This window comes from Ursus maritimus, unplaced genomic scaffold (assembly GCF_017311325.1).
Source record: "Ursus maritimus isolate PB19 unplaced genomic scaffold, ASM1731132v1 scaffold_2, whole genome shotgun sequence".
Lineage (NCBI taxonomy): Eukaryota > Metazoa > Chordata > Mammalia > Carnivora > Ursidae > Ursus > Ursus maritimus.
Window position 1 is genome coordinate 50,998,225 of NW_024424452.1, and position 17,965 is coordinate 51,016,189.

Consider the following 17,965-nt stretch of genomic DNA (forward strand, 5'->3'; position numbering starts at 1 on the left):
ACAAACATTGTTAAAGTGTCTGTCCTGCCCAGAGCAATCTACACTTTCAGTGCCATCCCTATTAAAATACCATTGGCACTTTTCAGGGAGCTGGAACAAACAATCCTAGAATTTGTATGGAACCAGAAAAGACCCCGAATCACCAAGGGAATGTTGAAAAAGAAAAAGCTGGGGGCATGATGTTGCCTGACTTCAAGCTGTATTACGAAGCTGTGATCACTAAGACAGCATGGTATTGGCACAAAAACAGACATATAGATCAATGGAACAGAATAGAGACTCCAGAAATGGACCCTCAACTCTATGGTCAACTAATCTTTGACAAATCAGGAAAAAATATCCAGTGGAAAAAAGACAATCTTTTTAAAAATGGTGCTGGGAAAATTGGACAGCTACATACAGAAGAATGAAGCTGGACCATTCTCTTACACCATGCACAAAGATAAACTCAAAATGGATGAAAGAGCTCAATGTGAGACATGACTCCATCAAAATCCTAGAGGAGAACATAGGCAGTAACCTCTTCATCGGCCACACCAACTTCTTTCAAGACATGTCTCCAAAGGCAAGGGAAACAAAAGCAAAAATGAACTTTTGGGACTTCCTGAAGATAAAAAGCTCCTTTCTGCACAGCAAAGGAAACGGTCAACAAAACTAAGAGGCAACCCATGGGATGGGAGAAGATCGTTGCAAATGACATTACAGATAAAGGGCTGATATCCAAGATCTATAAAGAATTTCTCAAACCCAACACTCAAAAAACAAATGACCCGTCAAAAAATGGTCTAAAATCTTTTTAACCTCGGGATTGTAGATAGATTTCATAAAGCATTTTAACAGTCCTTATAATATTCTGCAATTGCCATTATAAACAACAAAGCCACTTCTCAGGATCTTTTTGTTTTCCTTTCTACTTCAGCAGCAGTGTAAATCATTTCAAACAGCGATAAGGTTCAAGCTGACTAAATGATGTCTGCAGGATTGCCTAGATAGTTCATCGATTCTTCGATGCCTAATTTTTTTCAAAAGATCCAAACTTTCCTACCTCACCAAAGAAAGTTAAGTATATGTCATTAGTAATCCTCTGCAGAATTCATTTTCACTTGATAGCCCAATACAGTATGCAAAGAGAAGAGAAAAATTACAAAATTTAAAATATCAGTTGGCTGATTGTTCTTTTTTATTATTTTTGATTTTTAAAGCACTTTTTAAGAATTAAAATTATATTTTGCTATGAACTTGTTTAGATCCTTCAAAAAAAGTACAGTCTGCTTCTAGGCTGAATGGCTAATCTTGTGCATATAAAACTAAAATTCAAGTCTGGAGACCTTTTTGTTGCTGTGGGACGCAGTTCATATAAGCCTCATATAATTCAGTATAGCATTGAACGACTGGTGTGTGTTCGTAGCACTCTGCAGTTTACTACTATTTTTAAAAACAACAGTATGTTGGGGGGGATGTTTTGCTTGCTATGGTGAATTTATGGTCTTTTAAGCGTATGTCTGTGTGTGTGTTTATCCCTACTTTAGAAAAATAATAGTAATATCAGGAGATGTTTTTGCACGTATGGTCTATAAAGATAGCTTGAAAGGCTGGCAGGATATATCTGTAACTTTTCAACCTCTGTATCCCCGAGAGCCACATAGAGGACATATGTGTAGATACAGTGAGGCTTGGTTTCCAGTATTTTTTATTTTATTGTGTTTATGTTGCTTAATAAATATTCAATTTCAAATAGGCCTTTAGTTTACTTAGAATCACAAGAGTTGCAGTTGATACACTTGGAATTTTTTTCTGATTCTAAATTAATACAATTTTAGTAAAATTCAAACATTTTAGAAAATTATGGAGTATTCTCAAGAAATTTTATAAAAATGGTACTTTTAGTAATATATAGTATTTCAAGATTAGTTCAGGTTATTTAATATCCAGCTCATGAATTGGTGAGTAAAATTTTAAGCCGAGTGAGTTAATTGACAAGTCATCATTTGCTTTTGGTCTTGGATTTCACTTCAGAGAATGGGGCTGAGTCCTGTGGCAGAGTCATAGGAAGAGACACGGTGTATTCAAAACTTTTTTTTTCCCCCTATTTTTTAAGGACTTGGCTGTGTTACTGAGGCTTGATGAAAAAGAACTGCTTAAACTCCAGGCATTACTAGAGAAGTACAAAGAGGAAAAAACCAGGACTGCTACAGTCCGATTTTCTGATGATAAGGATGGTGTGTTGCCTGTAAAAACATTCCTGGAATATTTAGAATATGAGAAAGATGTGATCAACATAAAGAAGATAAGTGAAGAGGAGTATGTGGCTTTAGGTGGGTGGAATGATAAACTGCTCTTTGAATCCCGCCTCTTCTGGAGGAAAGCCTGGGAGGAGTTTATAGCACCTCAAAGATTCAGTTTGTTTTTAAAATTAAGCTAAGAATTTAATATATATTTTTCAGCGAACAAAATATACTCTGGATATGTAGGCACTATGTCATAAAAGTTTTATTGGCTAATACATATACTGAAAAGACAGTGTTAGACATGTAATGATTTGCCTTCTGCTTTAAAATCAAGCAAATGGAGACATTAATTTCTTTTGTTTATGCTGGTTTGCTTCTCTGGGGATCTAGATTGCAATTCAGGAAGAGTGTTACTCCAAACGGTAAGTAGCCATTGGTTAATGCATTTTGCTTTTATTTTACTAGGCAGTTTCTTTTTTTGGAAGTGTTTGCATGGAGAAAGCTCTACCGAGGATATGTGTCACACTCTGGAGTCAGCTGGCCTTAGTCCTCAGCTGTTGTTGGTAAGCTTTCTTGTTGCACGCTTTTCTTCCCCGCTCATGTTATCCAGAAGTGTTAGTCCTTTTTTTTTTTTAAACCATTGTCCAAAGCATATCATAGACCATACATGAAAACCTTCCAAAAGTGGTCAAAGAAATTTATAATCACCATATTTAATTGAGTAATACTGTTTTATTTTTGTAATTCCCTATAAATTCTAGCGGGCATATTCCATGGTTGGCCTAAAATGAATTTAGAATCTGACACGTATGCATGCATTTGTAGGGGATTGTGATCATCAGTGAAATTGATCATATTAGAAGTAAAAACGATCTTATTTAGAGAACAAAATCACCTTCCCTTAGAGCAATACAAAACTGTTATCAAACATTCACAAACTTTGAATATAAGTTAGGGTTTAGTCTCTGTACTATAACAAATGTAAAACAAAAGAATCATTCAGTAGAAAACAACAACACTAAACGTTGGCCCTTCTGCACAGGATTGGGGGGCGGAGGGTTGACCCTGCTGTCCTCCCTTCTCTTTACCCTAACCCCCTCACGTGCACACATAACATGCTCTTTCACATCCCCACTAACACCTTACATTTTGGCCAGGATCTGGGCAATCTCCTCTCTGAGACTGTTGACTGTGTTCATGTATTGTTTTAATCGAACATTTACATCCTTTAAAAACAGATTCCATTCTTTGTTACTTTGCAGTAAGGCAGTTAAATGCATAGGTTGTCATGGATGTTCATAAGCGGCTTTATTCATAATAGCCCCAAACTGCAAACTACACAAATGTCCTTCGGTGGGTGAATGGTTAAACAAACTGTGGTACATCTTTACTGTGGACTACGCTTCAACAATAAAGACTCAACTATTGATTCACACAATAACTTGAATGAGCTGCGAGAAAAATATCCTGGGTGGAAAAATATCCATCTTGGAAAGACATGTATTTGCATGATTCCATTTTTGTAGCAGTCATGAAATAGCACTGTTACAGAGATAGGAAGAGGTTAGTGGTGGCCAAGGGTGAGGGATGAGTGATGGGAGGGATGGGCGTGGCTACAAAGGGTTGACTCAGGGGAGTCTTGGTGTATAGTTGAGTGCTTGATCATGGTGATGTTTTTGAAAAGCTACACATTTGATAGAATTGCATGCACACACATGAGTGTGCGTGCAGTACTGGTGAAATTTGAATAAGCTCTATGGGTTTTACCAACGTTAACTTCTTGATTTTGATATTGTGTAAGATGTCACCATTAGGGGAGGGTGTGGGAAAGGTCTGTGGGACTTTGTTGTGCATTTTTTTTGTGCCCCTAATGAATCTATAACTATTATAAAATGAAAAGTTAAGAAGAGAAGAGGTATTTCTTATTATTCAGAGTTGAGATGCTGAAATAAGAGGAGTACAGAATACTTCTTATTTTTATATTGTGTTTAATCAGTATCAAAATGTCTGCATTAAATCTGGGGTTCAGGAAACAGGGAAAAAATTAACCTTAAATCTTACCTCAAGCCATATATAAAAAATTAACTCAAATTGGGACATAAATATAAGAGCTAAAACTACAGAACTTACAGAAGAAAACACAGGAGAAAGCTTGGTTCAGGCGAAGATTTCATAGGGCACAAAAACCATGACCATAAAAGAAAATATTGATCAATTACACTTCATCAAAATTCAGAACTTCTGTGTTTTAGAACTGTTAAGAAACTGAAAGGCAAACCTCTCTTTCAAAACTTACAGTTGATAAATGAATTGAATCCACATGAAGAAAGAATTTATATGACTCAATAATAAGACAATACAATAAGGAAAGTGAAAGATTTGAAATGTCACATCACCAAAAAGTATATTTACAAATGGCAAATGGTCACCTGAAAGGTGGTCAGCATCATTCGCTGTTGGGGGAATGCCACATAAAACCCAGCAGTCTCTTACTCAAGAGGATGATGGAAATTAAGACTCCTGATGGCACCAAGTGTCGATGGAGATGTGGATCAGTCAGAACTTCGAACACGGCTAATGGAAATGCCAACTAATACGACAACTTTGGAATAAAAGTGTCTTATAATGTTGAACAGAGGTTTACCATAAAATCCAGCAATCTCCTAGGTATTTATCTAAGAATGAAAACCTATGTTCACATAGATTTGGAATAAAAAGTTAAAGCAGCTTTATGCATAATAGCCTAAAGTGCAAACAACCCGAGTAGTTACGGTATATCCATACAGTGGGATGAACCGATACACAGAATAACTGTGTAATAAATAGATGACTGAATCTCAGAAGCATTATACTAAGTGAAAAGATCCGGAAACAAGACTACCTACTGTATGATGTTAATTATGTGAAATACTAGAATAAGCAAAAATACAGTGACAGAGCCGATGGGCGTTTGCTAGAGGATGAGGGTGGGGGTTGGAGATGGACTACAGGAAGCACAGGGGAGCTTGCAGATGAAGGTGTTCTTAACTGTGTTTATGGTGTTGGCCACCCCAACTTAAAATTAGTGAACTTTATTGTAAATTGTGAACAACTTTATTGTAAAATTAGTGAACTTTATTGTAAATATATTGTAAATATAAATTTTTTATACACATAAAAAATATGTGTGTGTGTGTAATAAAGTGATATATAGGAAATTTCACTACTTTAAATCCATAAAGCTATGATCTGAAAGTATATTATTGTGCTATAGAATTTATAAAATGGGTGATAATTTTAAATTCTTTTTAAAAATTATCTAACTCAAACTGTATTTCATGCATTCCAAACGATTGGTCACTTTCCCTTTGCTTTTCTCAGACGAATATTTTATGGTTAGGTTTTTAAAGTATTCTATCAATAGCTGAATGCTTTTAAGCAATTGCGTAAGTTTTTAAAATCCTACCATTGAATACAGAGAAATAAGGTATTTCACCGAAAGTATGTAAATAATAGTATGAATGGGAAGGGAAGGGGAAACTTCTTCAAACTCTGTCCCCCCAAAACCAAAATACAAAGCCCAAGAATTAAAGTAAGACATTGAATGTACAATAAGACCACTTTTTTAAAAAGCCTGCTTGGTCATTGTGGTCACATTGGTCAGAGGAAACCGCAGCCCTCACGTTCAGGCCGTGAGTAAGCCGCCTGGCCTTGGGAAGGTCAAGTGCAGGGGTTTGTGTACCCATGGAGTAAGTGTGCATCTCGCTTACAGCTCGCTCATTCCCAAAGCAGTTAGTGCCAGTGCGAAAATATTGACCAATAACATTTTTCTAAGTTATTAAATTTCAAATAGTTTTTTAAAAAGAGAATAAATGTCTATTGTATTACATTAAAAGAGTAATAGACTTTTAGGAGATAAGCCTATAAAAGTCATGAGTAAAAGGCGTTAGGTCTTTCAGCAAAATATATTAGTGTTATAAAGGTATATTATCTGAAATGTTAACTCTTCCTATTTTTTTCTGAACTATTTTAAATGGTAGTTTTATTGGAATTATGTTCATGAAGAAATTTGCTGCTTATAATCTATATACACACACACGTATACATATATATGTATATTGTTAAATTTGGAAATATTTCTAGATGTACTATTCCCTCCAATTTTTCTGTAAAACTTAAATTTGATTTAGTCAGTATTTTACTGTATTAGCGTAATTCACAGACAGCAGCCTGATAGTTTTTTAAATGTTTACATGTTTAAAACTATAATTACCCTCGCTGGAATTTTATCAAGTTTTAATTCCGTATACTAAAACAGACCTAGTTTTTAGGAAAGACTAGAAAATAAGGCTCATTCAAAAAACTAAGAAAATAAGTTTAAGTAGAGACAGGGCTAACAGATGGCTTCTTCATGTTCTGTCTGCCAGCATTTCTGCTGAGGGAAGGTTTAAAACAGCTGGGATGTTAACATTACAGGAGGAGGATACTTAGCAAAAAGTAAAGTTCATTAGGCATTAGAAGCATCTACCAAGAACCAGTGGAATTTTCTACTTCATTCTTAGGTACAGGTTTTACCAAGTCTTAGATATGCTTGACTTAGAAAAGAGGAATTAACTAAATTTCCTCTCAAGGTTTCTCTTAATAAAAATCTAATACTCAGATATCATCTGTTAATATGTCAGTATGGGACATTTATATGTGAAATAGCATAGTTTACGTTTAGAATATGAATATCCACATTGTGAATAATACAGTGTGACATTCTTTGCTGTGATGTTCTGAAAGGCTGTTTTTGTATTTACTAGTTGCAGAGATCGTTACCTTCTGTATACTCTCTTTTTCTGTTATGTGTGTTTATGCGTATGTTTTTATGTGTTATCTCTGTATTCTCCTCTTTGATTATTTTTCTCCTTTTACCTTAATTTTTCCTGAAGCTTAAAAAATCTTTCTGTTGCTTATAAGTGATTCTAAAATTATGTCATTGTGTTCTGATAGCTCCCATGGCAACCTCTATTTCACACCAACTTTTAACATGCTAACTAAAGCATAACTGATTGGATTTTTAAAGTTAACTAAAAAAAAAAAAAAAAGAGGAGCACCCACTAGGTAATAAGCAAAGATTATATTGTTGCATGAGAGTTAGAAACAGGGCTGACCTAGAGAGATGAGAGTTAGGATTTTTTGTTTTAGAATTTGCTAAATAAAGGTGGTGGTAGTAGATAGGGGGAGTGGTTAGTTGGAGAGAAAAAAAGAGTTTATAGTATGAAGAGGGACTCAGGTCATGGCATTTAATTTGTCTAACTCTTTGGGTTGTCCATCTTTTTGAACATTTTGAAACTTTGTTGCTGGTGAAAAGATGACTTAAGCTTTGAAAGACACTAAACCCATAGGTGTGTTTAGAAACCTGGTGTGCTCTTCAAATACCCCTGGTCATACATTCTGTGCCTAAAATTAATCAGAGTGAACCCAAAATATAAGCTCTCCCATCCCCCCTTATTTCCTTTTCATTTGCTTTCCTAGTACATGTGCGCCCCAAACACTGGGGTCATTTCCAGTTGATCTTGTCAATTTGTCATTGTCGCCTCTACAGGCAGCTCATTCTTTTTAGCCTGGCTCGTGGTTATAAGTAGCAGTGTTGTGTGAGGCAACGAGAAGGCCTAAAAGAGAGGGAATAACCTTGATGAGTGGATAAAGTCAGTTGAAATTTTGGGGACCACACAGAACGTTGTGTGGCAAGTGGAATGCACGTGGTATAATACGACCCCAGTTTTATAAAGCAGTGACACCCCCCCCCCCCGGTAATGCTCTCTATAGCTCTACTTCGAAAGCTGCCAGGGACTTGGCACATTGCGCGCTCTCTGTAACCATTAGCCTTTATTGTTGTTAGCACATATTTGGTTGTAAAAAATAAATAAGTTTCCAGATAGGATGAGGTAGAAAGGCTGAAATAGGGAAAGACGAAAGAAGGTTGAACTAACTGAAAAGGGAGAAATAGACTCCTTTTGAAAGTGCGTGTGTTTATTGGTACAAATTATGTGCACATGTACATGTCTATACACGTGCAGTTTTTTAAAGAGAAAAACCACGGGTGTTAGAATCAGGCAGATCTTGGTTCAGACTTCAGTCCTGACTCATTAGCTATATGGTGCTGGGTAAGTTACTTTTCATCATTTGTGAAATCTGGGAGACCGTCCCTGCCACGAGGTTGTTGGGATTGGACGGGATGATGCCTGGCGAGTACTTCCATCTCCTCGCCCTTCGGTTGTTCTCCTAAGTTAATTTTCTTCACACACGACTTCAACTTCCTACTCTTCTTCATTTTTGAGAAGTATTTATACTAATATTTTTAAACTGGTAGCCAACCTTTTCTTTTCAAGCTTTTTTTTTTTTTACATGAAGGTCCTGCAGAATTAAAGCACAAGGCTTTCACAAACACCAGTACTTACAGGCGTGGTGCGTGGCATTGAACTTCTCATCCCAGAATTATCTGTGTGCAAATTTTGTACATCTTAAAATATTTCAGTTTTAAGTAGATAAGCTAGTTCATAGGCATCTTAAAAGTCACTTATGTTGTTTTAGGTGTTTTTGCTTATAAAGTCTGTTTCTCATGACTTATTAGTAATTTAAAAACTAGAATCTGATAGTTTTACTTAACCTGTTTAGCACTGCCAAGTCCACAGTACGTTGTGGCCAATGTGCGGTAAGGTCCACAGCCCCAGATCCTTCTTTCCTCCCATCAGCTGAGTGGCTTCTCCCCAAACTACAGTGATCTGTGTAACTTGGTAGTCACCTTTCTGGTAATATGCTCCCTAATCAGGCCTCAACCTGGAAGGCAAGCTTAACCCACAGAAGAGATGGCAACAGTGGGAGTTACATATCTGACAGATGATAAAGGATCTCTTAAGTAGACAAGGTACCTTGTTCCGGCCCTCACGTTGTGTGATGTAACGAGCAGCCCCTTATTTCTTACCCCAAAGGACTGAATCACTCATATACACATCTGTGCTCTCTTGAAAACTGCAACATTGTGGTTTTTTATTACTGAAAATTATTTAATTTGATTTCAGTCTCTGCTCCTGAGTGTTTGGCTGTCTAAGGAAAAAGATATTTTGGATAAACCGCAGTCTGTGTGCTGTCTTCATACAATGCTGTCCCTTCTGAGCAAGATGAAAGGTAAAAGGCTGGTGGATATTGTAGTTCCGTGGGCCTTGAGATGTAGACCGCTGCTCTTGGAAATGACCTGAGCCAAAAGCAGGCGCTTAACCGACTGAGCCACCCCGGCGCCCCATGGGTTTATTTTCTAATTCAGAAATTTACAGATACATCAGTGGGGAATTTAGTTTCAACATTATGTTTAATGTTAAAGATTGAGCAGAAAGATTGACAAGCTCAAAGTTTCTTTTTTAACTTTCTCTCTTTGCCCGTAGTGGCCATCGATGAGACCTGGGATTCCCAGTCTGTGTCCCCTTGGTGGCAGCAGATGCGCACGGCTTGTATTCAGTCTGAGAACAACGGAGCTGCTCTCTTGTCTGCACACGTTGGGCATTCCGTTGCCGCACAGATCTCGAACAATATGACCGAGAAAACAGTAAGTGGGTGGGGCGGGGGTGCACCTGTCCTTGGAGAGGCTGGGTCTGTACCTGTCCGGCCTGCTTAGGGGCTGCTTGTTGTCGTCTGGGGCTACAGTGTCTTTGCTGTCATGGAGCAGCTGGAGTTTGAAATGTGTGTCAGCAGGTTCTCCTTTGTCTTTTTGGGAGTGAGAGGGGCTGCCCTTAACTTGCTTATGCAGGTGACACGCGTGCTTGAAGTTTGCCGTCACCTCGTACTTTTCACCTCGAGGGGAGAAGCACTGCAGTTGGGGGGCAGGGATCTGGCTCCCTGCCAGCAGTGGTGATTTGTGCTAAGTCCCTTAAACACCAGTCTCCTGCTCCCTGCCAGCAGTGGTGATTTGTGCTAAGTCCCTTAAACACAAGTCTCCTGCTTCGGGGTCTTCGTCTGAAGAGTCAAGGTTAGGCCGCAGTATTTCGAGGTTCGTTGTCGCTCTAAAGCTCTACAGTTATATTTGTGACCCTCCCCCTTTTATAAACAGAAGCTGTTTCAGGCATGGAGTGTTGAATGACTTGAATAAAAGTTCCCTATTGACCTTGTGCTTTGTGGGTTTTTCCTCATCTTTTAAAGATTCAAATTTATTTTTTAAAAACAAAACAAACTTCTCTTGTATCTCATGGTAGATCAAATTTTTTTCTAGGGGTTGCGTTTCGTTGGATGAGTCTGTTAAATAGGCCTGTAGGGATTCACTTAACGTTGTCAGTCTCAGTTTATGTGTTAAATTCGATATCACTGGATTAAGATGTTTCTAATGGAGAGAGAAGGAATTGGAGACACATTTTATATGTTGGAGAGTGCATTCTGAAGAGCGAGCACTGTCCTGGTTCTGACAGAGAAGACCGTGGCCCTTGTCAGGGATGGCCCTGCAAACTTGTTAGTACGCATTGCATGAATCAGGGGCCTTGCCGCAGGTCTTTCTGTAAATGTCCAGACTCTGTCACGGTTGCCCCCGAGTCTCCAGTCCCCTCTTGTCACTCATGTTCCATCCAGCCAAGTAGTGATATTTGTGAAATAGCATCTGTGTATTGTTTCGTGACGTAGCCTGACGGTCCCTCAGCTTTCAAGTTAAAATCTCGTTCAAGTGACTGTTGATCCAGAATCTTTGCCAGCGCATCACCAGTGCGTTTTCTGTTAGTTTTCCCAGACAGTTTTGGGTGCTGATTCCGAGGCCCTCACCGATTCCTGGGAGGCCCTTTCTCTTGACACTGAATACTGGAAGCTCCTGCTGAAGCAGCTGGAGGACTGTCTCATCCTTCAGACTCTGCTCCACAGCAAGGCCAACTCGCCGGCCTCCAAGCCGTCATCACTGCAGGCCGAGCCACTGCCGAGGCTTTCTGTCAAAAAGTTGCTGGCAGGAGGAAAAGGTAGGCTGGAGCGTATTTGAGCGTTGCACCTGCAGATTTACGTTTGTGGGGGATGGGCGTTTCTGGTGGGTTTTATAGACATGACTGAAAGGACTGGGAAAGAAAAATACATTTAGATTTTTAAAAAATTAAAAGTAACCCACCACATACTTCTTCTCAGTTAATCTTCTCAGAGTCTGATTCTGTCCATTCCCTGCTCAGGAATCCGCACTACCTCCCCCTGCCTTAGAGAATTAGCCGTGCTTCTCAGAGTGGTCAGAGGACCTCCAGAGCCCTCCCTTTTCCAACTTCCGGTTGGTGGGAGGCTGGCTTTTCCTCCTGTACTTCAGCCACAACAACAGATCCCAGTAGATGGAATGCGGAAGCTGACTGGAGAATCCAGATATAAGCTAGACAGTTGAAGAGATTTGCAAAGGTTGTAGTGTTACTCCTCTCACTAAACGTCTTTTCTTGCTTTGGGAACTATATTTTCATAAAATGTTATTAACATGTAGTAGGTTTATTATTTGTATTTAAAAATGAATTAAAAATATTTTAAAATTTTCTCAATTTTAACTTCGAATACTATGAATATGAATAAATATAACTCATAAGCTAAAGTTCTTGGGATTGTCAGTAATTTTTAAGAGTTTAAGGGGATTCTGAGACTTAAGAAATTCGAGAACTGGAACAAATAGAAACTGGTTCTCTAAGAACTTTTGGCTTTGACTCTAACCCGTTTTTCCATTTCTTGCTTGTTGCTTGATTACGGTTCAAATGAAGCATCCGTGTGGTTCCCCTCTCTGGGTCTGAGCCTGTCCCCTTCCCTCTCCCCACCTGTCCCATTCTGGATTCTAAATTGTACTTACTCCTCTTTGAAGGCCCAGCTCAAGTGCCACCTCCTCTAAGAAACTGCTCATGATCCGCTAGCTGCAAATTTTCTCTTCTTCCTCCTAGTTTCCACAGAACTTTATACTTTTTATGTGATTTATCACTTTCTACTATCCTGGAAACATGGGGTTCTTGTGCTTATATCCTGCAGGACCATAAGCATCGTACATTTTTTTTTTTTTTAAATGATTTTTTATTATATTATGTTAGTCACCATACAGTACATCCCCGGTTTCCGATGTAAGGCTCGATGATTCATTAGTTGTGTATAACACCCAGTGCACCATGCAATACGTGCCCACCACCCATCCCATCACCGGTCTATCCCATTCCCCCACCCTCCTCCCCTCTGAAGTCCTCAGTTTGTTTTTCATAGTCCATAGTCTCTCATGTTTCATTCCCCCTTCTGATTACCCCCCCACCTTTATCCCTTTCCTCCCCTACCGATCATCCTAGTTCTTATGTTCCATAGATGAGAGAAATCATATGATAGTTGTCTTTCTCTGCTTGACTTATTTCACTTAGCATTATCTCCTCCAGTGCCGTCCATGTTGTAGCAAATGTTGAGAACTCGTTCTTTCTGATAGCTGAGTAATATTCCATTGTATATATGGACCACAACTTCTTAATCCAGTCATCTGTTGAAGGGCATCTCGGCTCCTTCCACGATTTAGCTATTGTGGACATTGCTGCTATGAACATTGGGGTGCATATGGCCCTTCTCTTCACTACGTCTGTATCTTTGGGGTAAATACCCAGTAGTGCAATGGCTGGATCATAGGGTAGCTCAATTTTTAACTTTTTAAGGGACCTCCACACTGTTTTCCAGAGTGGCTGTACCAACTTGCATTCCCACCAACAATGTAGGAGGGATCCCCTTTCTCCACATCCTCTCCAACAATTGTTGTTTCTTGCCTTGTCTATTTTTGCCATTCTAACTGGCGTAAGGTGGTATCTCAGTGTGGTTTTGATTTGAATTTCCTTGATGGCTAATGATTTTGAACATTTTTTCATGTGTCTGTTAGCCATTTGTATGTCTTCATTGGAAAAGTGTCTGTTCATATCTTCTGCCCATTTTTTGATTTGTTTATTTGTTTCTCGTGTATTGAGTTTGAGAAGTTCTTTGTAGATCTTGGATACCAGTCCTTTATCTGTAGTGTCATTTGCAAATATATTCTCCCATTCCGTGGGCTGCCTCTTAGTTTTTCTGACTGTTTCCTTGGCTGTGCAGAAACTTTTAATCTTGATGAAGTCCCATAAATTCATTTTATCTTTTGTTTCTCTTGCCTTTGGGGATGTGTCATGAAAAAGGTTGCTTTGGCCGATGTCGTAGAGGTTGCTGCCTATGTTCTCCTCTAGAATTTTGATGGATTCCTGTCTCACATCGAGGTCTTTCATCCATTTGGAGTTTATTTTTGTGTATGGTGTGAGAGAGTGGTCAAGTTTCATTCTTTTGCATGTAGCTGTCCAATTTTCCCAGCACCATTTATTGAAGAGACTGTCTTTTTCCCACCGGATGTTTTTTCCTGCTTTATCAAATATTAGTTGCCCAAAGAGCCGAGGGTCCATTTCTGGGCTCTCTATTCTGTTCCATTGGTCTATGTGTCTGTTTTTGTGCCAGTACCATGCTGTCTTTGTGATCACAGCTTTGTAGTACAGCTCGAAATCCGGCATTGTGATGCCCCCAGCTTTGTTTTTCCTTTTCAACAGTTCCTTGGAGATTCGGGGCCTTTTCTGTTTCCATACAAATTTAAGGACTATTTGTTCCAGTTCTTTGAAAAATGTCCTCGGTATTTTGATCGGGATAGCATTGAAAGTGTAGATTGCTCTGGGTAGCATGGACATTTTAACTATGTTAATTCTTCCAATCCATGAGCATGGAATATCTTTCCATCTTTTTATGTCTTCCTCAATGTCTTTCAAGAGTGATTTATAGTTTCTAGAATATAGGTCCTTTACGTCTCTGGTTAAGTTAATTCCAAGGTAACGTATGGTTTTTGGTGCTATTGTAAATGGGATGGATTCCCTAATTTCTCTTTCTTCGGTCTCGTTATTCGTGTATAGAAATGCAACTGATTTCTGAGCATTGATTTTGTATCCCGCCACGTTACTGAATTGCTCTATAACTTCTAATAGTTTGGGAGTGGCTTCTTTTGGGTTTTCCATATAGAGTATCATGTCATCTGCAAAGAGAGACATTTTGACTTCTTCTTTGCCAATTTGAATACCTTTGATCCCTTTTTGTCGTCTGATTGCTGTTGCAAGGACTTCTAGTACTATGTTGAATAATAGTGGCGAGAGTGGGCATCCTTGTCGAGTTCCTGATCTTAAGGGAAAGGCTTCCAGCTTTTCCCCATTGAGAATAATATTTGCAGTAGGCTTTTCATAGATGGCTTTTATGAGATTGAGAAATGTACCTTCTATTCCTACACTCTGAAGGGTTTTAATCAGGAAAGGATGCTGTATTTTGTCAAATGCTTTTTCGGCATCGATTGAGAGGATCATATGGTTCCTGAGTCTTTTCTTGTTGATATGATGTATCACGCTGATTGATTTGCGAATATTGAACCACGCTTGCATCCCAGGTATGAATCCCACTTGATCGTGATGGATAATCCTTTTAATGTACTGTTGGATTCTATTAGCAAGTATCTTGTTGAGGATTTTGGCGTCCATATTCATTAGGGAAATCGGTCTGTAATTCTCCTTTTTGAGGGGGTCTTTGCCTGGTTTGGGGATCAAGGTAATATTGGCCTCATAGAATGAGTTTGGTAGCTTTCCTTCTGTTTCTATTTTTTGAAATAGCTTTAGGAGAATAGGTATTATTTCTTCTTTGAATGTTTGGTAGAATTCCCCAGGAAAACCGTCCGGGCCTGGAGTTTTGTTATTTGGAAGGTTGTTTATCACTGACTCAATTTCTTCATAATTAATTGGCCTGTTTAAGGAATCAATTTCTTCCGGTTTCAATCTTGGTAGTTTATAGGTTTCCAGGAAGGATTCCATCTCTTCCAGATTGCTTAGTTTATTGGCATATAGCTGTTGATAAAAATTTCTAATAATCCTTCCAATTTCAATGGTGTTCGTCGTGACCTCTCCTTTTTCATTCATAATTTTAATAATCTGGGTCCTTTCTCTTTTCTTTTGGATAAGTCTTGCCAGTGGTCTGTCAATTTTATTGATTCTCTCAAAGAACCAGCTTCTAGTCCTGTTGATCTGCTCTACTGTACTTCTGGTTTCTGCTTGATTGATTTCAGCTCTAATTTTGGTCAACTGCTTCCTCGTGCGTGGATTAGGCCTGTCCCTCTGTTGCTGTTCCAGCTTCTTGAGGTGAGAATATAAAAACTGCATTTTAGATTTTTCTATTCTTTTGAGTGAGGCTTGGATGGCTATGTATTTCCCCCTTAGGACTGCCTTTGCAGTATCCCATAGGTTTTGGACTGTTGTATTTTCATTCTCATTGGTCTCCATAAATTGTTTAATTTGATTTTTGATTTCCTGGTTTATCGAGTCATTCCTGAGCAGGATGGTTCTTAGTCTCCAAGTGTTTGAGTTTCTTCCAAATTTTTCCTTGTGGTTGAGTTCCAATTTCAGAGCGTTGTGGTCTGAGAATATGCAGGGGATAATTTCAATCTTTTGGTATCGGTTGAGACCTGTTTTGTGTCCCAGAACATGGTCTATTCTTGAGAATGTTCCATGGGCATTAGAATAGAATGAGTATTCTTTGGTTCTGGGGTGTAGTGTTCTATATATATCTATGAGGTCCAACTCGTCGAGTATGGCATTCAAAGCCTTTGATTCTTTGCTTAGTTTTTGCCAGGGTGTTCTGTCTATTTCTGAGAGTGGAGTGTTGAGGTCCCCTACTATTAATGTATTTTTATTTATATGTCTCTTTATTCTGGTTAAGAGTTGGCTTGTGTATCTTGCTGCTCCCCTGTTGGGGGCATATATATTTATAATTGTCATATCCACTTGTTGAATACTTCCCTTAAGAATAATATAGTGCCCTTCTGCATCTCTAACTATAGTCTGTAGTTTAAAATCCAATTTATCTGATATGAGAATTGCTACCCCAGCTTTCTTTTGAGGTCCATTTGCGTGAAAGATGGTACTCCATCCCCTTACTCTCAGTCTGAATGCATCTTTGGGTTCGAAATGAGTCTCTTGTAGACAGCAAATGGATGGGTCATTTCTTTTTATCCAATCTGCAACCCTGTGGCGTTTTATGGGATGGTTCAAACCATTTACATTAAGACTGATTACTGAGAGATATGATTTTAATGTTGCCATGTTGCCAGTAAAGTCTTTGTTTGTATTGGCTGTGACTTTCTGTTCTGTATCACTCTTGGGGCCTTTTTACTTTTATAGAACCCCCCGTAATATCTCCTGTAGGGCTGGTTTCGTGGTTACAAAATTGGTTAGTGACTGGCGATTCTGAAATGTCTTTATTTCTCCATCAATTCTGAATGACAGCCTTGCTGGATAAAGGATCCTTGGCTGCATGTTTTTCTCTGAAAGAGCTTTAAATATGCTCCCCCAACCCTTTCTCTCATTCCAGGTCTGTGTAGACAGGTCTGACGTAATTCTGATGCTTTTGCCTTGGTACGTGAGAAATTTCTTTGCCCTGGCCGCTTTCAATACTGTATCCTTGCATCTAATATTTGCGAATTGCACTATGACGTGACGTGGCGTAGGTTTGTCGTGGTTGAGCTTGGGAGGGGTCCTCTCTGCCTCTTGGACACGAATGTTTGTTTCCCTTGCTAGATTAGGGAAGTTTTCAGCTACAATTTGTTCAAATATCTCTTCTAGACCTCTGTTTTTCTCCACCCCCTCGGGGATGCCGATGATTCTAACATTGGATCGTTTCATTGAGTCAGTAATCTCCCGTAACCTACATTCGTGGGCGTGGATTTTTTTAAGACCATCTTCTATTTTCATTTTTTCCTCTATTAACCCATCCTCCAATTCACTAACCCGTTCCTCTGCTTCTGCGACCCTGGCCGTCAGAGCCTCTAGTTTTGCCTGCATTTGGCTCATAGAATTTTTAATTTCTGTCAGATTCGCTCTCATTTCTGTCCTTAGGGATTCTATATTCTCAGTAACCTTTTCGTTAATAGTTTTTTCAATTCTACTCATCATTTTGACCATCGTTACTCTGAATTCCATTTCTGATAATTTGGTTACATCCATATCCATTATTTCTGTGGCAGAGGCCACAGAATCACTGTCTTTTCTTTGCTGGGGGGGGCTTCTCCTTCTTGTCATTCTGATGAAGAGAGGTTGCGGGGTTTCCAGAGCCCAAATTATTGACTGGGTCCCAGGCCGTGCCCCTTGTTTTATAGGGATCTTAGGGATGTGGGCTTCTTCTTTAAAGATTTTATTTATTTATTTATGTGGCAGCCAACCAGCGAGAGAGGGAACAGAAGCAGGGGAGTGGGAGAGGAAGAAGCAGGCTCCCAGCGGAGGAGCCCGATGAGGGACTCCTTTCCGGAACGCCGGGATCACGCCCTAAGCCGAAGGCAGGCGCTCAATGACTGCGCCACCCAGGCGCCCGGGTTGTGGGCTTCTTGATTTTTCAGCCTGCCTTCTGTGTTCTGGGGGAGGGGCCTGCCGCGCCAATACTCAGGCAACCCTGTTTGGGTAGAGTCTCCGTGTCCCCTGCGAGGGAGGATGGGGATGGGCACTCTCTGAGCCGGTATTTCCAGGCTTTTGTTCTCTGGCGGCTTTCCCTGGCGGTTTGCTGTGCCTCTTCTGAGAGTCAGAGCAGCAGCGGCCAAATTTCAGCCTCTGTCACGGAACAGAAGGATTGCGGCCCGTTCTCTACTAATGTTCTGGCCACTTTAACTCTGTTTCTGTTGGTGCTGCTCAACCCTGCAGCGTCCCGGGATGTGCGCCCCACACCCGGCGTCCCAGCCCTCA

General features: G+C 39.5%; 1 protein-coding gene across 1 annotated transcript in view; it reads left to right on the forward strand.

The window, feature by feature from the left end:
• Positions 1–17,965, forward strand: part of RAB3GAP2 (RAB3 GTPase activating non-catalytic protein subunit 2) — a 102,957-nt gene that overhangs the window by 64,733 nt on the left and 20,259 nt on the right. Inside the window, exons 20-24 of the mRNA XM_008685680.2 lie at positions 2,099–2,315; positions 2,694–2,791; positions 9,275–9,380; positions 9,635–9,795; positions 10,951–11,179. Of these exons, the coding sequence (XP_008683902.2) occupies positions 2,099–2,315; positions 2,694–2,791; positions 9,275–9,380; positions 9,635–9,795; positions 10,951–11,179 (811 nt within the window). The remainder of the gene's footprint in view (positions 1–2,098; positions 2,316–2,693; positions 2,792–9,274; positions 9,381–9,634; positions 9,796–10,950; positions 11,180–17,965) is intronic.